Source organism: Anneissia japonica, unplaced genomic scaffold, assembly GCF_011630105.1.
Source record: "Anneissia japonica isolate Jap-2015-1 unplaced genomic scaffold, ASM1163010v1 scaffold287754_len4335492_cov202, whole genome shotgun sequence".
Classification (NCBI taxonomy): domain Eukaryota; kingdom Metazoa; phylum Echinodermata; class Crinoidea; order Comatulida; family Comatulidae; genus Anneissia; species Anneissia japonica.
This window is the reverse complement of record NW_022705543.1, coordinates 1,242,432-1,265,707: the sequence shown is the minus strand read 5'-3', so window position 1 is coordinate 1,265,707 and position 23,276 is coordinate 1,242,432. Positions and strand designations below refer to the sequence as shown.

The 23,276-nt window shown below is 35.6% G+C and overlaps 1 protein-coding gene and 2 long non-coding RNA genes across 3 annotated transcripts in view; all 3 read right to left on the bottom strand.

Moving 5' to 3' along the window:
* LOC117105872 (thyroid adenoma-associated protein homolog) overlaps positions 1-15,846 on the bottom strand; it is a gene marked incomplete in the record, with an annotated part of 24,308 nt that extends 8,462 nt beyond the window's left edge. The window contains 23 exon segments of the mRNA XM_033247185.1: positions 796-941; positions 1,560-1,711; positions 2,186-2,314; positions 2,671-2,830; positions 2,946-3,018; positions 3,263-3,390; positions 4,063-4,633; positions 5,671-5,789; positions 6,350-6,518; positions 7,250-7,468; positions 8,004-8,095; positions 8,603-8,725; positions 9,179-9,295; positions 9,622-9,748; positions 10,054-10,163; positions 10,451-10,629; positions 11,155-11,306; positions 11,914-12,212; positions 12,537-12,682; positions 13,142-13,256; positions 13,920-14,024; positions 14,874-15,029; positions 15,421-15,846. Coding sequence (XP_033103076.1) covers positions 796-941; positions 1,560-1,711; positions 2,186-2,314; positions 2,671-2,830; positions 2,946-3,018; positions 3,263-3,390; positions 4,063-4,633; positions 5,671-5,789; positions 6,350-6,518; positions 7,250-7,468; positions 8,004-8,095; positions 8,603-8,725; positions 9,179-9,295; positions 9,622-9,748; positions 10,054-10,163; positions 10,451-10,629; positions 11,155-11,306; positions 11,914-12,212; positions 12,537-12,682; positions 13,142-13,256; positions 13,920-14,024; positions 14,874-15,029; positions 15,421-15,807 — 3,974 coding nt within the window.
* A 1,334-nt stretch (positions 15,847-17,180) lies between these two features.
* LOC117105871 lies at positions 17,181-18,888 on the bottom strand. The gene is made up of 3 exons (XR_004444955.1): positions 18,837-18,888; positions 18,295-18,485; positions 17,181-17,264 (listed from the first exon to the last, which is right to left on the bottom strand). It is a non-coding gene; the product is annotated as an uncharacterized LOC117105871 (long non-coding RNA).
* Positions 18,889-19,413: 525 nt separating this feature from the next.
* Positions 19,414-23,276, bottom strand: part of LOC117105870 — an 8,155-nt gene continuing 4,292 nt past the window's right edge. The window contains exons 2-3 of the long non-coding RNA XR_004444954.1: positions 20,331-20,431; positions 19,414-19,800 (exon numbers count right to left, since the gene is read on the bottom strand). This is a non-coding gene — a long non-coding RNA (uncharacterized LOC117105870). The remainder of the gene's footprint in view (positions 19,801-20,330; positions 20,432-23,276) is intronic.

The window sequence follows — 23,276 nt, the reverse complement described above, 5'->3', positions numbered from 1 at the left end:
GTCTCTCGATTGCTCAGAAGTGGGAAAAGAAATTTGAAAGCTTATGCCATGATTCAACCCTATGTTTCATTGATAAAGATAAGATCAAAGTCACTCAACGTAGTACAACTTTACACAATCTTTAAAGGGCTAAAAATTACATTAATTTATCAAAGAGAAAAGTATTTCTGAAACCACAAAATGCGCATATTATACAGAAAGGTAAAATTTATTCAACCAGTCTCTCGATTGCTCGGAAGTGGGAAAAGAAGTTTGAAAGCTTATGCCATGATTCAACCCAATGTTACATTGCCTGATATCAACATTGATTTGCAAACAATTAGGGGATATATGAGCTACACAATCATTAAGACCTTTTTGTATATCAATATGTTTGTCTCAAACAAGTTACCTGTATGAAAGTATTTACAAAAAGATTACTGTATTATTGTCAATTATTTTAATTTGTGTACAAAAATCTAGAATTATTATCATTATTATTATATTTATTACGATTAATTATTATCATCATATCATTAATATTAACTACTTTCTAGTTCACCAAAAATTGTGTCAAAGTCTGGGGTGTATCCTACAAATTGACATTTTTCTTGTACTGAACTCCAGAGTTGGTTCACCTTTCTCAAAGAGGTTTCTGCAAATGTCCTCTGGAGCAGGACAACACCAGCACAAAGATGCATTAATTCCAGATCTATGTTTTCATAACTAGCTGCATCAATGAATCCATTTTCCAGAGTAAGTTTATGATACTTTTTGCAGCTTAGAAACTTCTCAAGCCTTGCTATTACCATGGACTGATAGAGGGCGCTATCTAGCTTAGATTTCACATGTGTGTGTAGATCAGCATGGTTTGTAAAACTTTTCAGCAAGATCTTTAATAACGCGACTTCTTCATGGTTTGTGTTGGCTTCTCCTCTGTCAAAAAGTTTATCATCTTCAACCTGTTAACAAAAAAATTGTTGAAATACTATTTAAAAAAAAACCTACTAAAATGAACAAAATGATTGGAGATATGTCAAGTCAGTGCCTGTCCTCTATGACTTATGGAAGCCATGTCTTAACAAAAATCTGATACTGTATCTTTCATGCTTTTAATAATATCTGATCAAACAAATTATAATGATAGTTTTGTCTTCAGATAAGTAATTAATAAAGCTCTATCCAGACTACCAAATTTTATTTGACAAGAAACTGTTGTATGCCCATATATGGTAATGATGTGCCTATATATGGTGATATACTGTGACGCCATCAACCATATTTAGGCATGTCACATGTTATTGTCAAATCAAATTCGATAGTTTCTCCAGAGCCTTCGTTTCTAGTCTCCTACGGCTATTGGATGTTGGGCAAGCTCTAGTTGATAAGGTATGTCTGATAAACATTACCCAGAAGGCAAACGTTTGACAGTTCTTCAGACATATTTGATCAAACAAATCATACATCTGTCCATTACTTTGAAGTCCAGTAAGGTTCTGCTTCTTATCTGATTAAACACTAACAAACTGATAGATTATGTTTGGCTTAAGAGTTTATATTAATACAAGGACAATAAAAACCTCTTCAAGAATGAAGTCTTCTGGTTCTCCCATCACATAGCTGAAGATCATCTTGTACAAGGAACATGTATTCTTTGAGTGATGTATGTCAATCATCATATCGACAGCTAGCTGGAGGCCCAAGCGTGCATGCACGTCCCAATAAAACTGACCTACAGCATAATGCAAAATCCGATCATTGAATTAAATTTGTTTGTTTTAAGGAATTTGGCACAGATGAAGTGAGCATAAAATGTGGATTCGTGAAAGTGATAAAGTGTTGAGGATGCATATGTCTTTGCTAATGTGATCATGGGGTGTCTAAAACAGGTGGTTCTATTATTTTGAAGGTGTTTTTTAGTTAAAGAAGCAATGGAAATTATGAGGTTATCCAGGTAAATATTAATAAAAAAAATTGATTGCACAAGATTCTGACAATTTATTTCTACAATTTAAAGAAGCTGATTGAATATATGCGACACTTCATGAGTCTACCGTGTGCCTGTTTAATTCATGTGTAAAGCGAAGCAATCCAGATGAAGTGCCTGGCCAGCCACAGCCTCAAAATAATTTTTTAATCCAGAACACCAGATCAATTCCATGACAGCAACGGAATATTCAATTATGAAAGAACGCTGATGACTTACTATCGGAAAGTATAGAAGGCGTGTGTTCTGCAAGAGTACGGACACAATTTGTCATTGATGACCTAATATCAGAGTCACTATCCTGCAGTAATCGCAACACAACACTCCAAGCGGTCACTGACACTTCACCTGTGAAAGTGAATAAAATACACAAAAAACCATTTCAAACATTAAAATGATTAAAAAATGAATGATTCACTAATTTCTTCCCTGCTCAGTAAAACCAGCGTGGTTAAACCTCCTTGTTATTTATCAGCTAAAATAACTGCACAGTTAGCATAACCATGGGAAATGTTTCCCAGGCAGTCCACACTGTATAAAATTTACTATAGCGAGATGCTATTAGGTCTAATACAAAAAAGTTTTTTCATGGTTTACTGGTCAGGGTGTCCAGTTCCAGCGTCCTAGGTTCAATCACTGAAAATATCAGGATTGTTAGTCTGACCAAGTTAAGTACTGTACAGGTAAGTATGAGAATATTTTACCCAGATGATTTTTATGATCAATGAGGACATAGAGGGCAGTTTTGTTGAGTGTCTGCACTATACTGAGTCTCAACTGAGTTGTATGTTCTGCATAACTGTTCTTGTCCATCAGCTCAATAACATATTTGATAAAATCTCTTCCAGGTTGAGCTTCCACATCCTGTGGAGTAAAACAAAATGTAATATCCTTTAACTATAACATGTGGATTGCATGAATAAATTACACAGGAGCCACCAAAAAATTAATGTATAAATTGCTAATGCAAGTATATTACCTCTGTCATTGATTCATATACAAATGGAATCAAAACACTTGAGAGAGCAAGGACGCCACCAACCAGATCATCTCTAAATGAAAGAAACAGATTTGTAGAAATGTGTCATTTCTACTAGATTAAGTAGCATTGTTATCAGAAATAGTAGCACTGCTACCAGACTTAGTAGCAATGTCACAAGACTTAGTAGCATTACTATCAAACTTTTAGTAGCACTGTTACCCGACCAAGTAGCATTACTACCAGTCTTAGCTGCACTATTACCAGATTTATAGCAATGCAACAACACTTAGTACTATCGCTGTTACCAGACTTACCTTACACTGTCCCCACCAATTAAGCTCAGAATGAAATCCCCGGCTTGCGTGCATGTTAGCTGACGACCATCACCAAGACTCCATGGGAAACAATGTGCCACCGGATGACGACTAAGCACTTCTAGTAACTGAAACATATGAGCAATAAAGTGAGACCACAGTGATGACTACATTAATAATGATAATAATTTTTAAGAAAGTTTATGTCTGCATCTGCTATTTCCACCTTCTTGCTGAGTTTTTTAAAGAGTCTAAAGTCTTGCTTTTGTCGGTATATTAGTCATGTATTATATAGCCAAACTTTCGAACAGAAAGTAAAATAAAGATGAATTTAAGAGCAACAAAAATACATTTACACTAATAGGATCAGAAATGTTTGTATTCATTACAACATCTTAAGTGTAAAAAAAAAAGAATACAGATATCCTGAGGTTCATATACCTTTGCTTAATAGCCTACTGTATGCATGTTAAAGTTAATTCTAAATAGATATTGAAATGCATAGTATTTTCTTAACTGTGTGCACATTACCCGCAACTTCCCCCCACCTCCACCCATCACAAGGATTTCCTTAAGGACACAAGCACAGTCACCAGCAAATGACTCAAACCCACAAGCCTGAGATTAAAAGGCAAAACATCACATGACAATACATTGCACAGGTACACACATTAAGCTTTTCAGAATTATTTGCTGCACACTGTCACTTGAAAAGAATTAAACCCAGGACCCTGGAAGTGGATGGCAAAAATCATACCTGTAGCTCCAATAACCTGCAGTAGCAATATAAAAGTGATTACCTTGACTTTACAATCATGATGTGTTTCTGAAGCTAACATAAAGCCTAGCTGCTTGAATATGTCCTTACTCTTGCAGACATTCTGGAAGCATGTCCTTTCATGTCCCCAGTGTGAATCATGCTTTAATTCTACAAGGATATGTTCCAACACAAGGACTCTGACTTCGTAGAGATTAGAGGACAAATGTTGAATCACTGTTCCTGCACAAGAGCTGCCATTCAAGGTGCAACAGATAGTTTTACTGTCTGACAACAGTTTATCGCTTTCAGGTGGATCTACTTGAATATCCTTTTCATATAAATGTTTTCTAAATTCTGTGGTAAAATTTGATTTACAGCTATAAACGTGGGTGTTTGTGATTGCTTGCATTAATGCCACATGATCCAATGATACCACATCAGGAGGAGGAGAGCCATCATGAGAAGCTGCTCTGACAACATCCTCCTGCAATTCTTTAAGGTCAGCCTGATGAACTAGTCCAGGGAAGTGTGTTTGCAGCCACGATGAATCCATCACAAATGTGTTGAGGATGTTTAAGAACTCTGCTCGTGTAACAGCGCATTGATTTGAACTAGAGAGAGAAATCAAAACAATTGTTTATAAATACTCTGGGGTGGATACACGATTTGGCGGAAGGGTGTTTGTGAGAGTCCACAGAACCTAAGGTTGGGGCTGAGGATATGTACCTCAGGGTGCCTGGAAATTGCACATACTTTAACAATCTTAACAGTAATGTTCATATGAGAAATATAATATTTTAACAATACAATACAACAATTATTTTTTTCAAAACAATTTAGGGGAGCGATCACACCGTCGGCACCCCCTATGTTTCCGCCCCAGATACTGGGTAACTTTTTCAGTATTAATAGTCTGCTCTCCCACATTATGAGGCTTAATAGGGGTTCTTACTGCACTAGACGGTAGTCAGTCGATGCGATTCTGTAGAGAAAGCATGCGCATGCAACAAATCATTTTTAATTACAATCTGTTCAGACTTCCAATGACAATCAGAAAACAGCGTCGCATCATCACAGGGTGCAGAGTTGGAGTAGTCGTATGGCCTTCGTACCACGCAGTGAATGTTTTGCTTTAGGGAGTGGAGCTGTGTTTATTTGCGAGAAAAATCCTTGTAAATTATAGGAGTTGAACACAGGACCATAGGTTTGGAAGGTAGTTCTCTGTGTTTATTTAGAATTTTTAAAATATAATTTTTTTCTATATTCTGGAACTTATCGACAATGATCTATTTTATTTATTTATTTAGCATATATTTCTTTTGTAACAAAAAACATGTCCATATCAAAAATATAAAGTATCTTTAAAATTGAGAGAAAAGTATTTATTTGCCAAAAATACAAGAACAATGTATTACGCTTTGTCCAGACTATCAAATTATATTTGAAAAAAAACCGAAAAAAAACCCATACGACATGCCTAAATATGGTCATGATGACATCACATCATGACCATATATTTGTACATCATGACTATATATGGGCACATCATGACCATATATAGGCACATCATGACTATATATGGGCATACAACAGTTTTTTGTCAAAGAAAATTTGATAGTGTGGACAGAGCTTCAGGTGTGAGATTTACCTGGTGGCTAACCACATGCAGTTCTTGAATGATGCAACAGCCTGTTGAAGCAGACTGTGTTGCCGGGCAACAAACGACTGCTGACTTCCCTTCAGATGGTTCTGTAGGAGCATATGTACCTGAAAAAAAAAAAAAACCAGAAGAAACAGTTATTGAAAAAACTAAAATATATTAAAGATCGATATCAATAATTTCATTGTAATTAGACAGCTACTAAATTATGTTATATGTTTTTTCAAAAACCTATATTTCCTCTTATTATAATGAACAAAATTAAAGTTCATCCTACAATTAAAGACCATGTTTAGGACCTTCAAATTATGGGTATTCTTGGTCTCCAGTTAAATGGTTATCTTTATGATAAAGGATCGATGATTGTTATTTGGATGTTAGAAAAAGTGGTCTCGAATTAGAGGGGTCTCGAAACTAGAGGGGGATCTTGAATTGGAGGTGCACTGTATAATATTGTCTTCTTTATTAAGTATTAGATTTTATTATTTTTAAACATTTTAAACAAGCATTGATGAGCACACAATAGACGTAGATGTGTTTTAGGGTAATCTGTTAAATTAAGCTGATCATTAACCACTCTGCCACATCTCCACTTCTAACACCTATGATATATAAAAATGAATAATATTAATGCTATAAATAAAGTATATGAAAAAAACTTTCACACCTGCAAAAGTACTCCATGGATCTCATTTTGGTGATGCTTCTGTGTCTGCCATTTTGGTAGGGAGTTGATGAGAAACTCCACCATCTTCAAGACCTCACCAGATGGAATCAAAGAAGCTAGAGATCTTGCTGCTATCGTTCGTGTCTTGTAAATAGCACTTGAACCACATCTTCAATGAAAAAGTTGTATGCATTTTAACGGTACGGCACTAGCCTGAATAGTGAGAGATTGCAGGTTTTGAATCCTGACTCTGACAATTGTTTTCTTTACATCATTGAAGAGCTATGGTTAATAAGAATATAAGCAAATAGTACAGCTCCGCATAGTAAACTATAGGAAAATTATTATACGAAGGTTAAATTTAATGCTCGAAAAAATTTCCTGAGGGCCTGCAAGTGCGTGCGTACATTTAGCTATGCGTATGCCGATTTGTGTTCCTGCAGTATGCGTATACATTAGCAGTACAGTACGGATACAATGAATAAACCTTGTAATTTTTATTGTGTTAGAAGAACTTGTTTGTAATGCTATTTTGATACATTCGTCAAAGAAATAAACATTTCTTAAAGCATACAGTCACTGACATTTTGGTCAGTGCAGGCAGGTAAAAATCGTGCAACGATTTCCTAACTACGCTACATTTGGAGTAACTACATACACATTTAGAGTTGCAGGGATGATGTCATGATTGACTTATAAAACATCATATGTTCCCACATTCCAGAACAGTTATTATTTATAATTTGTACATGCATGTTATATTCATGATCAATGTATAGAAGTTGTCTTCCAACTCCAGACAGATATACATACTAACACACACGCTCACACACCCCCTTATACACAGAAGAGACGTATACACTCAAAAATAAACTTCCTTTTAAGAATAGCATTACTAACCTCTGGACCATAGAAATGAAGGGTGCAAGACTTAAACTAGAGTCTGCTCCATCAGTAGGTGATGGGTACAATCTTGATAGGAGGAGCAAGATGGGAAACACGCTTGGCTGAAGGTATCCTGCGTCCATGCCGGTTTGGGATCCAATGCAAGCAGTTAACTCTTCCAGTAGGAATCCATGGAGACTCGGAAAGCGAGTAAAGAACTCTCGTCCTGTCATGCTGCCACGTAAAGGAAAATAAGAACATATTAGATAAGCCCTATCAAATTAGATAAATTAAAACTACAAAGCTCGAAATTTTTGAATGTATGCGTAAGGGTATTATCAAGGAGTGTAGAACTGCATGTCAAGGACACGCCCCTTCGTGGCTGTACTTTTTGAAAAAGGATTACGTCTAAACAAAACAACGAGAGTTGGACCGCTTGCAGTTGCAATTGCTGGTATTATGCATGAGTGTATATGAGGATTACATGTCCGTTTTTTACTGTTGTATTTAAAAAATCTATTCTCACATTTTAACAGAGCTTATTTGATGGCCTTAATTTGATATACTTATATACAAGTCTCTCTCCAATATAAGGCAACATTTGGCACCAGGGTTTTCATGGTCTTTTTGCAGTTTTGGACACACAAAAAAATCATTATTATAAAGATAAAAGATAAGTGATCATACAGGGCTGCAGAAAATGGTTTTAATTTCAGGTGACCCTAATTGGAGTGGTATTTAATTAAAGGGAGATCTAAACTTTTCATACCAATTTTTGCGAGCTAATTCTTCTGTCTCTCTACGCACACCAAAAATGCGATTCACAAGTGCTGTAAACAACAAGGTGCTGGAATTACGAACCTGGAATTAAAAAAAAGGCAGTGTTGTTACAAATATAGCTACATAACCAAAGATAATAAATTTACAACTGTAAAAAAATATTACATACTATTAATATATTATTCTAAAACGCCAATCCTCAGCAGCTGCAGTAGACTCGATCAATGGAAAAATGAAGATGTCAAAAAGACAACAATGGTTAAAGTGTCTGTGAAAAACTGTGTAAAATCAAGCGGGATTGGACAGGCCATGTAGCTCAAATGGACCATAACAGATGGACTAAAAAGACAACAGTATGGACGCCTACAGAAACAAAAAAAAAAAAAAAAAAAAGAGAGGAAGGCCAAACAAGAGATGGATATTTTCCTAACAGAGCTTGAAGTGAACTGGGCAAATCTGGCAAAGGATAGACGAGAATGGAGTTTGAGGCAATGGCCAAATAAAGATGATGAGAACGCCAATATCCATGGCAAATACAATGTTCAGTGGAAATGATATTAGCATTAATTAAAGTGCTCATATACTCACTATCCATAATCGTGATTTGAAACCCAATATTGCAGCTCTCATTCCATCTGCAATGAACGAATACACATCCTCCCCAAGCCTTGTGTCTCTAAACAATGCACACATAATGTTCAATGCATGTACCTACAAATAAGAGTACATTTAAATGTAAAATAAATAAGTTTGCAATATACTTAAATCACCTACATATTTGGCATAATTTAAAATGACTAAAAAAAGTTGATTTGAAAAAAAATTTTAAAAATGAAATTATTAATTAAAAAAGTTTCATTCAGTGCTACTGTAGAACAATACCATGCACACTCAAAAAGAAATAGAAGTCATGTTTATGCTTTATTTTTTTTTCATGTTTTTAAAAATCTAACATCCATCATCAAGAGTTGGTAAAATTGGAACAGATAGTAGGACTAATGGGTGTGAAACTCTGGATTATGACTTTTCAGCATTTTGTCCTGGGTACACATAAAGCTTTAGCAAGTCAGACATGAATTAGATACCTTTCCTTTATACTATAATGGAAGGGGATGGGTAGGGGGGATCAGGGCATTGTAGACATAACATTATTACTATACATACTTGTGGGGTAATTTCTTTACCATTCTGCTCTGCTGGGAATACTAGTGGTAGCAGTATGGCCATAGCTTCCTGTAGACTTTGCCTTCGTAATGAGCTGGGTTCAGACGTGACCAGGGCCTACCAATAAAAGAACACATTTTTAATTAAATTATTAAATTTGTAAGAGAACTTTAATTAATGGAGAAGTTTTATATAATTTGATTAACAATATAATTGTAATTTCAAAATAATTTTAAAACTAAATAATTACGAATTCACTAAGACACAAAAAGGGTATTTGAAGAAAAACTTGGGAACGGTTAATGAGATAAAGATTATTGAATATTTTAAAAATGGGGGGGGAAAGTGGAAAAAAGGGTGGTTAGGTCAAAGTGATCATTTGTATGTGTGTAAAATATACTATTGTTTCCTATTAAAATCTATATTCATTTTTTGTTATATACCTGGATAGTGAATGGCACACCAGCACTGCGTCTTGTGGCACAAAGTAAGTCTCCGCCAGCACAGATGTCATTCAGCAAATCTTTCAACCATTTCTTCGGTAAAGACTGTAATGGAGCAACAGTACTCCTTTTGAAAAAAAATTTCAAAATAACAATACGAAACATCAAAAATAAAAACAAAGATGACTATTATTATTTTATTATTATTACTAATTAAAGGTATATAGAAGTCATAATTTGTTTTGAAGAAACATGTATTGCCACCTTAAAAAATCAAATCTATGCCCCTTAAATTACACATCAAGTTATTTCAAAATGCTGTTTACATTGCAGGGATTAAAAAATATATTTAAAAGCTGAAAGGTTTTTTGTAGATGTTTTTTAGTACCTGTAAGTGTTGTTGGTGATTTTAATATCTTTGTCAACACTTACCTCCACAGAACAACACAAAGTTGGTTAAATCCAACTGACGCAAGTTCAAATGCTCCTCTGTGTTTTGACTCCAACAAAAGCTTAATGAAAAACTCCCCCATTTCATTCACCTGTTAATAAAAGAGGTTCAAATCTAAGAACTTATTTCACACATGCATAAATTATTGAAATGCAAGCCAACAAAAAAATATCACAACAGTTAACAGTTAGTGAGTATGTTTGAATTCAAATGAGACCAAGAGCTGTACATCAGTCAGTCACAAGATGCATGGATGGATAAAATATTTAAATGTGAGCCACTATAAATATTAGTGAAGTGAAATGTAATAATATTATTCTTATATCGATCTTGAAACTATCCTTTCTTGAACAAAAAACACTTATTTAATCGCCATACTTGTTGTTGACTCAAAAGTGTCTGGCCTTTTTCGTGCTGTTGCGATATCTTGCCTAACGTCAGCGACACCTCTTTCATGCTACGCCAACAACAGACCAATAGTGCTTGCGGAGTCACATTTAACACCTTTGACCCATAGGTCGGTTCAACTGCTGCAACATCATCAATCTGTGGAACATCTGAAGAGAAGCCAAGGCAATCTTGAAATGAATATTTGTACAGTATTAAACTTTTTTTAGTCAATAAAAAAAAGGCTGGTAGAAATTTATGGTGTTCCTGATATAACTAAGCATTAAAAAATATATATATGATTAACTACTAAAAAGACATTGCCAAATTATGTAAAAAGTTAAGCTATATTCAACTTCTATCATTATATTGTATACTATTTCATCATCTGTTATGTATCTTTTTATATGTACTTACTTACAAAATATAAAATGAATGATTTAATTATTGTTCTTACTTTTTGCATCTGTAACCATGAGTAGCATATCTAGGCGTCTTAAAATGGGGGTGGGGGGAGCAGAGGAGAAGCTCGATGAGTAAGAGAATTTATTATTTATTTATTTATCTTATTTATTTTTTTCTTGTAACTGACTGTGATGCTAAGCGAAGAATCATTCACATCTTGATTATAACTATCAGATGCTACTTTCAGGAATTCTATTTTGCATACATGTGGAAGCTAAAATATCTCAAACCTGAACCATCTCGCTCCTGATTGGCTGGATGATATCCCTCTGGTGATGAATTGCACACTACAGGAGAAACAACCTTAGCCACTTGGTAACACATCAACAACAATTTATCAATAAGCTGCTTGTACTTGGCAGTCACTGATACAGTAAGCTCACTACAAAAAAGAGAAATTCTATCTGAAGCAAAAGAGAAATACCTATAGAAGGCAGTGTATTGTAATCTCAATAACTGACATACAATGGACTTGAAATGAAATTTAGCGTCTATCCAATATCAGACCATTCAATAGGCAGGGCCATGAATAATAATAATAGTAATGTGAAGCGCTTAGAGGCCTTGTGAAGGCATGAAGCGCTATATAAGAACGACATAATTTTAATTTCATATTTATTGTCGTTGCTCATAGAATATAGAAACTTGTTTTATGGCTTTCACTTTGTGGGACCATTGTACAGCAGTAGTCCAAAGCCCATGGCTAAATCTTCTTCAGGGCCCTACTAGCATGAAAGAAAAAGCCCAGATCTCATTGGTGTGATCAATGTTTTAAGGAAGTATTTTGATGTTTATCTACACATTAGTGCCCCTAAAAAAGGTCCAGCTTGGCCAAGGTATGGCCCAAAAAGCCTAAAAAAATCACTGGCCCTTTAAGGTCTGGGGCCCAGGTTTTAGCCAGTGATACCTCATAGTTATTATGCCACTCCCTAGAAACAATATCCAAGGGGTGTGGCTTAGTAGATTGGTCCATTTTAAGTGTTACTTACTGAAAATTCACGTCTTCTATTAGCTCTCGTACACAATGCAGAACACCGTACATTGGTCTTGTCCCTGCCGCTTCTATCAAGCTTCTGTTCGCAACCTCCACTTGCTCTGATAAGGAATCAAGCATATCTCCCACAATGCCTTGTAGATTGTCATGGTAACTGGAGCTATGCTTAATAGCAGGTTCAAGCTGTCTGCTGAGGAACCGTAGCATGAACGAAGCAGTCTCGCAATTGTGCGGACGTGTGCTGCATCCAAGCTCAATGGCAACTTTATATAGGGTATTCAGCCGTCCAAGGTCCTGAGGAACGATTATGAATTCCAATTAAAAATTTTAATTTAAAACACCACAAAAAAACTATCAATAAATTATCATGATCTGGAAACAGTCTAATTTTTTTGTATTTTATTTAAATGAGTAATTTTAATAATCACACAAACACCAACAATAATACACTCTATCATTTTGTCATGGTGCTAAGTCTGTAAGTTTGAGATATCAAACTTATTACAACATCCAACAACCACACTAAGAAGAACAATATACAATAGTCTCTCCAGATATTTGCTCATTAGTAAAGACTACTTCTTCATTTGTTTTTACCAGTAAACGTACATTAATTACCTGCATTCCAAGCTGTTCTTGAGTAAGTGGAACCAAGAGGTTAAAGGCCATGACCTTATTACTTTCATAAGGGTCAGTAAAACATCTTAGAAGAAGCTTAACATTTTTGGGACTGAATATAGTACTGTCATCATACCAACTACATCCTGAAGAGAAATGCAAGTGAAGTTAATTAAAACAAAATCAGGCATTCTCAATTAGAAATAATGATGACAAGGATATAGGGTTGTAAGAATGAAATATAAAATGGCTAATGTTGTACAAAAATGTGTCCTGCGTATAAAAATATAATCAGGCTAATAATGAGAGAGTAGGTATGTGGGTCTATATGTCTGTTGATAAGTTTTGTCTTACTTGTGTCTGAATCTGTCTGTGTGTCTGTTAAGTAAATGCTACAAAGTAAATTACAGGTCTCCTCCAACTAAAAACACTTAAAATAAAAACACCTCCAATTAAAGACCACCTCTAAATGTCTTATCTTTATTATTCCAATTAGAGACAAAGGCTGCTAAGACCATGGAAACCTCATAACAAAGGCGGTCTTTAATTGGAGGGATCTTGCACATGATAAAGATCTATAAATAAAGAGAAACACATATACCTACCAGACTGAAATTTGCTCAAAATTGACAGAGCCGAGAGTGATGAAACCCTGGTTGAGTAACAGGAACCAGACTGTAATCCTGAAAACAGCAGCTCAACAAACCAATCCAGAAAGCCCTGCAATACAAAGCATTAACATTGATTTTGAAATTGCTCAATCAAGTTTACACTCTCTAACAAAAAGCAGTAGATGGGGGTACAGGTCCATAACAGAACTCATGGTGAAAGGGCTTTCTGAGAGCCAGATGGCTTGTGGCAAGTAGGTGCTTTGATGGGGTTCAAAAGAAGAACTTTTGTAGAGTTAAAGGGCAAAGCCACCTCGATTTGAAACATTCCAGCATGTAAATGGTAAATCCTATCATCTTTTGATGATTTTTGAATGCAAAACGAGAGGTGTTATGATCTATCAGAGAAGGGGGGGGGGAGGTTGAGAAGGGGGGGGGGGGGTTGGGGGAGGTTTCTAAAAAAGTAGGGGTTCAGCCAAATGAAAACAATGAAAGATGGAGAACTGTTCACATTTTTAAATAGGCACTCGGTTACTCAGAATAAATTAATAAATCAAATCTATGAAACCAATCTAGACTAGACTATCAAATTTTATTTGACAAAAGCATGTGACATGCCTAAATATGGTCATGACGACATCACACCATGACCATATATGGGCACCTCATGACTATGTACAACATTATCTGTCAAACAAAATTTGAGAATCTGGACAGAGCATAAGGACAACACAAGAATAAAGACATTGACATTTTATTTTGCTAATGCATTCACCTTATATTCATGTATCCTGTTAGCTGACTCTGATTGGCTGGGGCAGTTTGTTGTCTTAGAGTTCTTGTAATGGAGTCTGCCGCTGTCTTGTAGCCTTATTAGAAGCTGAAAAAAAAAAATGTCAGATAGAGCCCCAAAATTTAAATAAAACGACTTGCACAAGGACACAGGTCAGACACAAGTGACCCGTCTCTGACATGACCCACCAATCTTTCAATTGGAAGCCCAATGCCCTAGCTTCAGCCCTCATAGCGTTGCCACTGTGCAAGTCTAAAGCTTTGTCTACACTATTAAATTTCATCAAAAAAGCGTCAAGTAAAATATGATGGAACATAAGAGTTGAACACGTTCAACTTTTTTTGATACAATTTGATAATATGTGATTAGGCGTCATCACACCCATATATGGGCACATCACTTTTTTTTTACACATAAAATTTGATAGTGTAGACAAAGCTCCAAGCCCTGTACAGACTATCACATCTTACTTGACAAACATATGTCACATGCCTAAATATGGTCATGATGACATCACATCATGACCATATATAGGCACATCATGACTATATATGGGCATACAACAGTTTTTTGTCAAAGAAAACTTAATAATCTGGACAGAGCTTAACACAGTCCCACATTTTTTCTCAAAGTAAAATTATTCCCTCAGTCACAGGAGAAAAAACAAAAGCATCATAACTCATTACATCAAGAAAATTCATTCAAGGTGATGTTGGAAAGTTCAGGACTGTAGGACAGATACTTAAATGAATGGATTTATACACAAAATTGTTTTCATGGCACTTCCCTTGAAATTAATTGAATAGTCCATTGTAGTGGGCCATATTTTAAGCAATTCTCACCATGGTAAGCATTCACAAAACAGACCGTCAAGTTAAATGTTATTTATCAATACTACAAACATAAATTCAACAGTAATGTTCATCCTGGTATTACCTTTTTTATTAACATCATCAACTGCTGCCTAAAGGATGGTAAGTGGCTGCTCAGGTTGTACGGTAGAAAGAATTTAATCAGATCAAAATCGCAATCAGTCAAGACTTCTGCAGTTTTCTTTGTATCGCAAATCAAAGCAAACGTATCTAGACGAACCTAAACAAATTATATTATTTTCATTTCTTGTTAAATAAATGTTAAGATGATGTAGACAGGCTGCTATCAGAATATAATGTATACTATTAAAAATTGTATTATACTATTGAAGTGGAGATGTAGTTTGGTGGTAAAGATGCTTGCCTTCCAACCCCAGGGTCTTGGGTTCAAATCCTGTGACAGCCCAGGATTTTTTCTCACAACTAAAAAATCTCACTCCCTGAGCCTCATCATGAGTCTTTGCTGGTGATCACATTATTCCATTTATTTAAGAGGGGTGCAAAATATTAGCCAACTTTCTAAGATATGTTGGAAGGATCACCCTCTAAAAAAATGGTCTTAAAAATTGTTAATTTTGAATGTGGATAAACATTATGGAATAACAAATAACCTGATTGTTCTTGTGACACAAAGCTTGTCTGATCGTTGTTCTTCCAACAAGTCCATGCCACATCTTGTCACCTTGTTCATCATCTTCAAACTCAGTAATGGTAATGTTTGAGGCCCTAGCTGTCTTTAAACACGTCATGAGCATGCAGAGCCGCATACCCTTATAATCCAGGGACTTTGAGGCCTGAGCATCCAGGGGCCAGCTGCCCTGCATATCCAGGGGCTTTGAAGATTGAGCATTTATGTGTTTTGAGCCCTGAGTATCAAGAGGTCTCATGCCCTGAACATTTTCGGGTCTCTTTTTCTCAGCATTCAGAAGATCGGTCTCTCTTACATCCAGGGGCATCATGCCTTGGGTATCCAGGGGTGATATGATTTGGGGAACCATAGGCTGTGATAACTTAACATCCTGGGACTTTATGCCCTGGACATCCAGGTGTTCCCACTTACTACTATGCAGTGTTTCAATAATGTACTGGACACTTGAAGGATTACATTTCATAAGTTTTGGAAGTGTCACCTGAAAATAAAATAAAATCAATAAAGGTCTGTTTCTGTTTCATAAACTTAGAAAGAATCATACCTCACCAATTGGGAATTTATCATCCATAAGTTCATTTACTAGTGATTGCAGGCCATGATTATTTAGAGTGCACAACCTTTGGCCAGCCTGAAGGCTGTCTCTTATACACATCTAGATGTGTATAAGAGACAGGTTTTATAATGTTTCCAAAAATACTATTCACTTGATGCCTCATGCACTGTAAAAAAAAATATAAACACAACTGAAAAGCTAGAGATTAACAAAGTACTGTAGTAACAAGATCAGAGATAGGAATCACAAATAAGGAGTACATGCAGAAGGGGTCAGTAGGGGATCCAGGAATTTGAAATAGAAGGGGCCCAGGAAAAGACTTTCACAGACTTTTCTCAGGCCCAACATAGTTGAAGCTAAGGTAAGAAAATTTATGATTATGGCACTTTTGATGGCTGAAAATGAGACTCATAGAGTTCAATTTAAATTAATTTTCTTTCCCCAATTAAAAAAAAATCATTTTTTAGGAGCCCCAGGTTGACTGCCCCATCCCCTTGAATCTCCTGGGGGAGGGGAGAAGAGGACTTAGTACTGTATATAAAAAGTGAAAAAGAAAATCTTACGTCTATAGGATGATCCCAGTTTGTCCATGAATATTCTAACAATTTTTGTGGGATATCCTGGTAACCAGTGAATGCTTTCAATGTGTTGAGATCGTCAACTTCAGTTTCCACATACGATATTGCACAAGTTGTCCATAATGCAAATGCTCGGGCAACAGAGAGAGCAGAGAATGATTCCATTAATCTGAGGTTGATAAAAAATCATTTCACAAATCCGATATCCAAATGTATCTCATTTTTTCCTCCGCCAAGGAGGTTAAATGTATTCCCTTGTCTATCTGCTGTCTCTCTGCCAGCAAGATTACGTAAAAAATAAGGAATGGTTCATCATTAAATTTAGTGCAATGCTGCATAATATATAATTATATGAATAAATTTATTATTAGAGGTAAACTCACACACTCACTAGACACCAGATCTGTTGAAACATCATTTCCAAAAGAGAATCATCATCCACAAGATGCCTTGTCAAATGATCTTTCGGTACAGTTGCCAATACACCTTGGCAGACAAACAGCTTGGACAGTGGCGGAAGGTAGTGAAACTCAATAATAACTGTTGACTTTTGTGTCTCGATACAGTGCTCATCAGCAATTTCTTTTGCGGGCAGCTTTTGATCAGCCAGTAGTAGCATGATTTGAATAAGTATCATACCGGCTGCATTTTGACAATCGGCAAAAAACAGACCTGAAAAAAGAACTTATAACTCATAAAATAACATACATCTTGAGAAACGATATCAAAGGGTAGGTGGTGGACAAATTAAAAGTAGGTGGTTGATAATGTTGGTAAATTCTAAACAATATGAGTGTATTTTAAAGATGGGCATGTGGTTAATGATGGTGGGTGAACGGCCATGAAATTGGCTTTACATAGGGTGGAAAACTTCAGGGCTGGATGGCCCTGACTAACTCCCTCCAGTATAACTACATCCCTGCAAATTGAAAAATCTGTTACTGAGCTTCAAATCATAAGATTGGAGGTTCAAATTCACTTTTATCAACTCATTTTAATTTGGATGCCTCTATTTCCTTATGGACGTATCAAAATTTATCTATAATGCTGCCATATGCTAAACTATTGATGTTTTTTTTTTTAATTTTTAATTTTGGGCGTATACACAGCGTATTCATAACGAGTTACACATATACATAACATATTAGGAACTTATACAGATGCCATTATACAGTAGCCATAAGTTAGAAACACATTCAGTAAGTTGGTCGTCCGGAACACGTCAAATACACCTACGTACCTCATTATACATTGGAGGCAAGTTCCACATAAATTCACATAGGTTCGAAGCATGTTACTAATAGGTTAAAGAAATATGTTTTGGGTACACATTATCTCGACATATTTCAACTTATGAATTATGAGCAACGTGTGTCAACAATTACATAACTTACATACAACTTATGGCCTGCATATGTGGGACGTACATGCATATATGCTGGAATACGTTGAAAAAATTTTGTGCATGCACAAAATTGACGACGTAACCTTACTACGATGCATACCAATGTGCTTCAGCGCGCTCTTAACTTACCCATAACAAAACTCATCTAAAAATTTACCTAGGTCATGTTGTACTTCCCACTTCTTATAATGAAGCATAGTTATGTGAACCATTGTATTACTGTACCAACTTAAAATAGGCACAGTTTTGGTGTATGATGACAGCAAAATAATGAAATATATTAAATAGGTTAATTACCATCTTTTAAAATATGACAGGCATCATTTCTTATGTTTTGGATGTGGCTCCTCATCTTGCTGTCGATGTTGGTTACTTCATCATGTAACTCTGAATAACATTTACGGACTAAAACTCTTGCGGTCTTCACTATTGCTAGGCAATGATGCATCATTTCACTCTGTCCAACAGCAGTCTTTTCAGTATTATCTCTGGTAAGCATAAAAAAATGTGAACATAAATTTTGATTGACAGGATGCAAAATATAACTGAATGACAACCTACTCTCTAAAGCCGGGCACTCTCTGCCACCAACGGTCGTCGGTTGACACGATTCCATAAAGACTGCAATGACACAACACACGCAAAAGATCGTATTTAACGATGATAGGTTTAGACTGTCACTGGTAATCAGCAGACAGCATCGTATCATCTAGCGCTCACAGGGAGCGAAGTTGGATTCATTGAATGATTTTCATACAACTGTTGTACAACGCAGTGAGTGAGCACCATATACTCTCAGTAAAACCCACAACTCAAGTACACCCATCCCATAAGTATACCTTATTCTTGCAACAATGGAGTGAAGAACATCTTCCAGTATAGCAATGACTGAAAACAGAAAAAAAAAATTCACTGAAATCAAGAACACAATACCTTCTCTGGAATTCCATACATGATGGCGTTTGTAAAAAAAAAATGACAAAAAATGAATTGACCAACGTAAAAAAAAAATGACAAAAAATGAATTGACCAACAATTAATTGACTGCTTTTGGAAAAAGGCTAATGCATTTAACAAAGTATTAGGGTTTAACAGGTTATCCTGTTTACTGAATCCTGATTCCACATCTGGTTGTTGATCGTAGATGTGTACACATTAATTATATATAATAACAATGATTATTTATTCTTTTGATAGTGCAGGCACTTTGTGTACTGATTTTCACAGTTAAAAATCAATCCCAGAACATTGAAAATTAATATGCGTTGTATGGGGCAATGGCGCAATGCCTATGCGCTCTCGTTAGGCGGTCCGCAAGGCCCCGACTGCAAGGGGTCTAACCAATATGCTTCTCGATCTATCAAGATGGAGTGTCAATCAAACTTAAAAACTGACCAATCAGAACTGGGCCAGGAACACGTCTAACAAATAAATTTGACCACGTGTCAGGGATTTTGGACCACCTTGTCAGGGACCTTAGCCTCCTTGACAAGAAAGTTCTGACACCAGCACTGCAATTATAAAACCAGATGACATGATATTCATCTATTCGTTAAGTAAAGAGATAAATCTAAAAAAAAATTCTCATGGTATTGCTAAAATTTGATAACAATTTTTATATGATATGGAAATTCCCCAAAAACAAAAACTGCCTCGATCCAGCCTTCTGTACCTAACAATGGTCCTACGAAGCACACAGCGAGCTTGTGCATTAATATGAATGTCTGCGAGAATGCCAATCAAATCTTCCAAGTGCGATTCTTCAAATCCCGGACAAACCAGCTTTCTTAATCCAGAGCCAAACTGAAAATATAATTTAGATAACATATTTATGATCATTCACAATCAAATTTAGTGAATTACCCAAGTTTTATTTATTATTATTTAATAACTTTTAGGCGAGTATTTCAATGTCTTTTTAACTAAATGAGCCTGAGGTTCGTACAAGTGGTCTGGCGAGCAGAGTGGCTGCATAGTGAGGCAGGTGTACCACTATCTACAACCTTAACATTGAGCATTGGCTGGTTAAAACCGCTCTTCAGGGTTCTGTTGATAAAACCAAGTCTTGGATACGGATTCCAAATGGGATGTCTAGCATACACATCTGGCTCATGTACACTAGATTCCACTGTATCTTATAAAAGAGAAGTAAGGGGTTGCCCCAAGGCAACATGGTTGGGGCTGAGGTAATAAATTGTATGTCTATTACACTCTAGTCTAGATAGCTGGTTATGGCACTCTTAGGTTTAAATTTAAATGCAATTTTCTTTTTTCCAAATTGTTTTTTAATTCTCAAAAATTGAATCTGCCGATGTGATAGGGAATCACTGTACCTTCTTTAAGAGAGAGACTTGTTGCAACTCATTCTCCTCTTGCAAGAACTCATTGAAAGACTGCCAGTTGATGCATGACGATGGAGAATCTTCAATCATAACTAGAAAAAACCAAAGAAGTATGATTACATTCCAGCCTGGGCATTGCAAAATAATAATAAATTAATGAAAAATAAATGGCAAAGTAAGTTACTTAAGACCTTAGCAACCAATTTATGGTGTACTGTAGTCTTAGCCATTGATACAATACAGTACATTCCTATTCTACGCTTTCCGTAAAGTTCAGTGGATGTAATATTTCTATTCAGCAACCCCCTTTTCAAAATCCTGGATACGCCACTGCATTAACCACGTTCTTTGCCATTTAACATCCAGGTATTTAGGACGGATGAAGATCTGTTTGCCCCTGTAACATTCCATTTTGGGCTGTTTCGCTCACTATTTAAGAAAATCATTTTACTTAGTGAACCTTGTACTTTGAGAAAATCATTTTGCTTAGTGAAACATATACTTTGAGATAATCATTTTGTTTAGTAAAACCTATACTTTCATAGATATATATTTTTAAAAATTTCTGCAATCTTGATTCATAAATAAATAAAAACTCTCCCCTAGATGCAAAAAATATAACTCCACTAAATAATACACATACATTCACTAGTTTTAGCATAATCCAGCTAACATACCAATGGCAGTGAATATGTAACATCCTTGATGGATGTAATTAATTGACTGCTTTTGGAAAAAGGCTAATGCATTTAACGAAGTATTAGGGTTTAACAGGTTATCCTGTTTACTGAATCCTGATTCCACATCTGGTTGTTGATCGTAGATGTGTACACATTAATTATATATAATAACAATGATTATTTATTCTTTTGATAGTGCAGGCACTTTGTGTACTGATTTTCACAGTTAAAAATCAATCCCAGAACATTGAAAATTAATATGCGTTGTATGGGGCAATGGCGCAATGCCTATGCGCTCTCGTTAGGCGGTCCGCAAGGCCCCGACTGCAAGGGGTCTAACCAATATGCTCCTCGATCTATCACCCCAACAAAAATGGGTTTTGTTGATACATAACAGCATAATGAGTTTCTGACATCGACTGTAGGACATATAATGTATCATATTATATCCAGTGTGAAAGATTAAAGGGTATCCTGTCCACCTGGGGCCCACTAAATTTGTTTACCTTGCTTTAAGTTTAATTACTTTTACTTTACTATACCTTGTAACTGGACCATTTTGAAAAGGAGTACTACTGTATGCTACTGAAAATGCAATCCAGTAAAACAAAACAATAAATAAATTTCTACGGTTCAGCGCACATACATTGGCTATTACCAGTTTAGCGACTGAGCTAATCTGCTCTCATCAAAGTAACATGAATTTTCATTTTGGACTAATTACAATAATTACAATATTTTGATGCGATAAATTTAATAGGAAAGCTTCAGCAATATACCATGTCCCCCTCCACAATTAGTCGCATTACAAACAACAGATACAGATTGTCTTTATCTGCTCCCTGAAATCGCTATACGCAGCCAACACTAGCACATTCTCACCAGAGGGCATTCCGGAAACAAAGCGTCAAGAAAATCATCTTTTAAATTTCTTTAAACACTTATTAACACATTTATTAACAATACAAAATAAGGCTTACTTAGCATTAAACTGATATTTCTTATATTAAACATGTATTCTTCTCCATGGCAATATTTCTTTCAAATTTAATAACATGAGATCTAAGCAACTTTAAAAAGAATAGGAAATCTACTCCCAACTGAAGTTAATTTTTGTTTCATTTGAAAAGTTTGTTCAAAATTTTTAGATGCACAATACAATTAAGGTTTACAATTAAATCATGATGAGTTTGGCTGCATGAACATTTTGAACGGATTGTGGTTAAAAATAAATTTGGATAGGCCTACGTAGTTTTATACATTTAAAAGTCATAAGAGTTGTTCATTCCACCTTTAACATTAAGACTTCTGCAGTCAAGGGAACTTAAGATAAAGTCAAAGTAAAATCCTCCAAGGTAGGCCCTAACCTTTTCATATGGACTTGAAGAATAGTGTCTTGAATACTAGATTAGACACAGAAACAATAGTCAAAAAAGAACGATTACTAGGCATTAGCTAACATTTGAGACTGGGGTTTCCATGGTCTTTAGATGAGACTTTTCTTAGGGCCCGATCGGCTAGAAATGGACCCGATTGCAGGGACGTATCCAGGGGGGGAAGCCGTGGGAGCCGCGGCTCCCCCCCTTTGTACACAGTGTTAAAATGTTAAAGCTTATTCTTGAGCCAATACAAATTCTTTCCTGGGATCACTCAAAATTAATACTCTAAACATGTAAATATGCATCAGTACACGTTATACATAGGCCTAATAGAACACATAGGCCTAAGCGTGATATAAAAAAATCTTAAATTCATAAATCTCAGGCCAGGTCTTTTAAGATAGAAATGCGATACTGTGGTTCAATTTCGTTTTTACCCTTTTGCAAGTTTCTTTAAATGTTTGTTTAATAATACTACTACTAATTGTAATAATAATAATAATAATAATAATAATAACAATGATGATGAGGATGATAGTAATAATTGATATTAATATTAATAACAATAAAAAGTGAAGAAAATTGTGCTAAATGCGTTAAAAAGTTGTGATTTGTTGATCATAATATAGTATATATAGTTAAAGCTTAGTAAGCTATAATTAGGCCGTCCTGGATATTAAGTAGATTCCTGATAAAAGATCATGAGAAATTTGTTGGCGTTTCATTTTGACTATAATGGTAATGTGATGATGATGAATTTTACTATATAAAAGTGTCATTTCCGGCCATCTTGAAAGGTAATATTTCCTCACCTCAGCCCCAGCCATGGTGGGGCTGAGGTGGTCGTGAAATCACGTTTTTGAAGTAGGCCTATATAA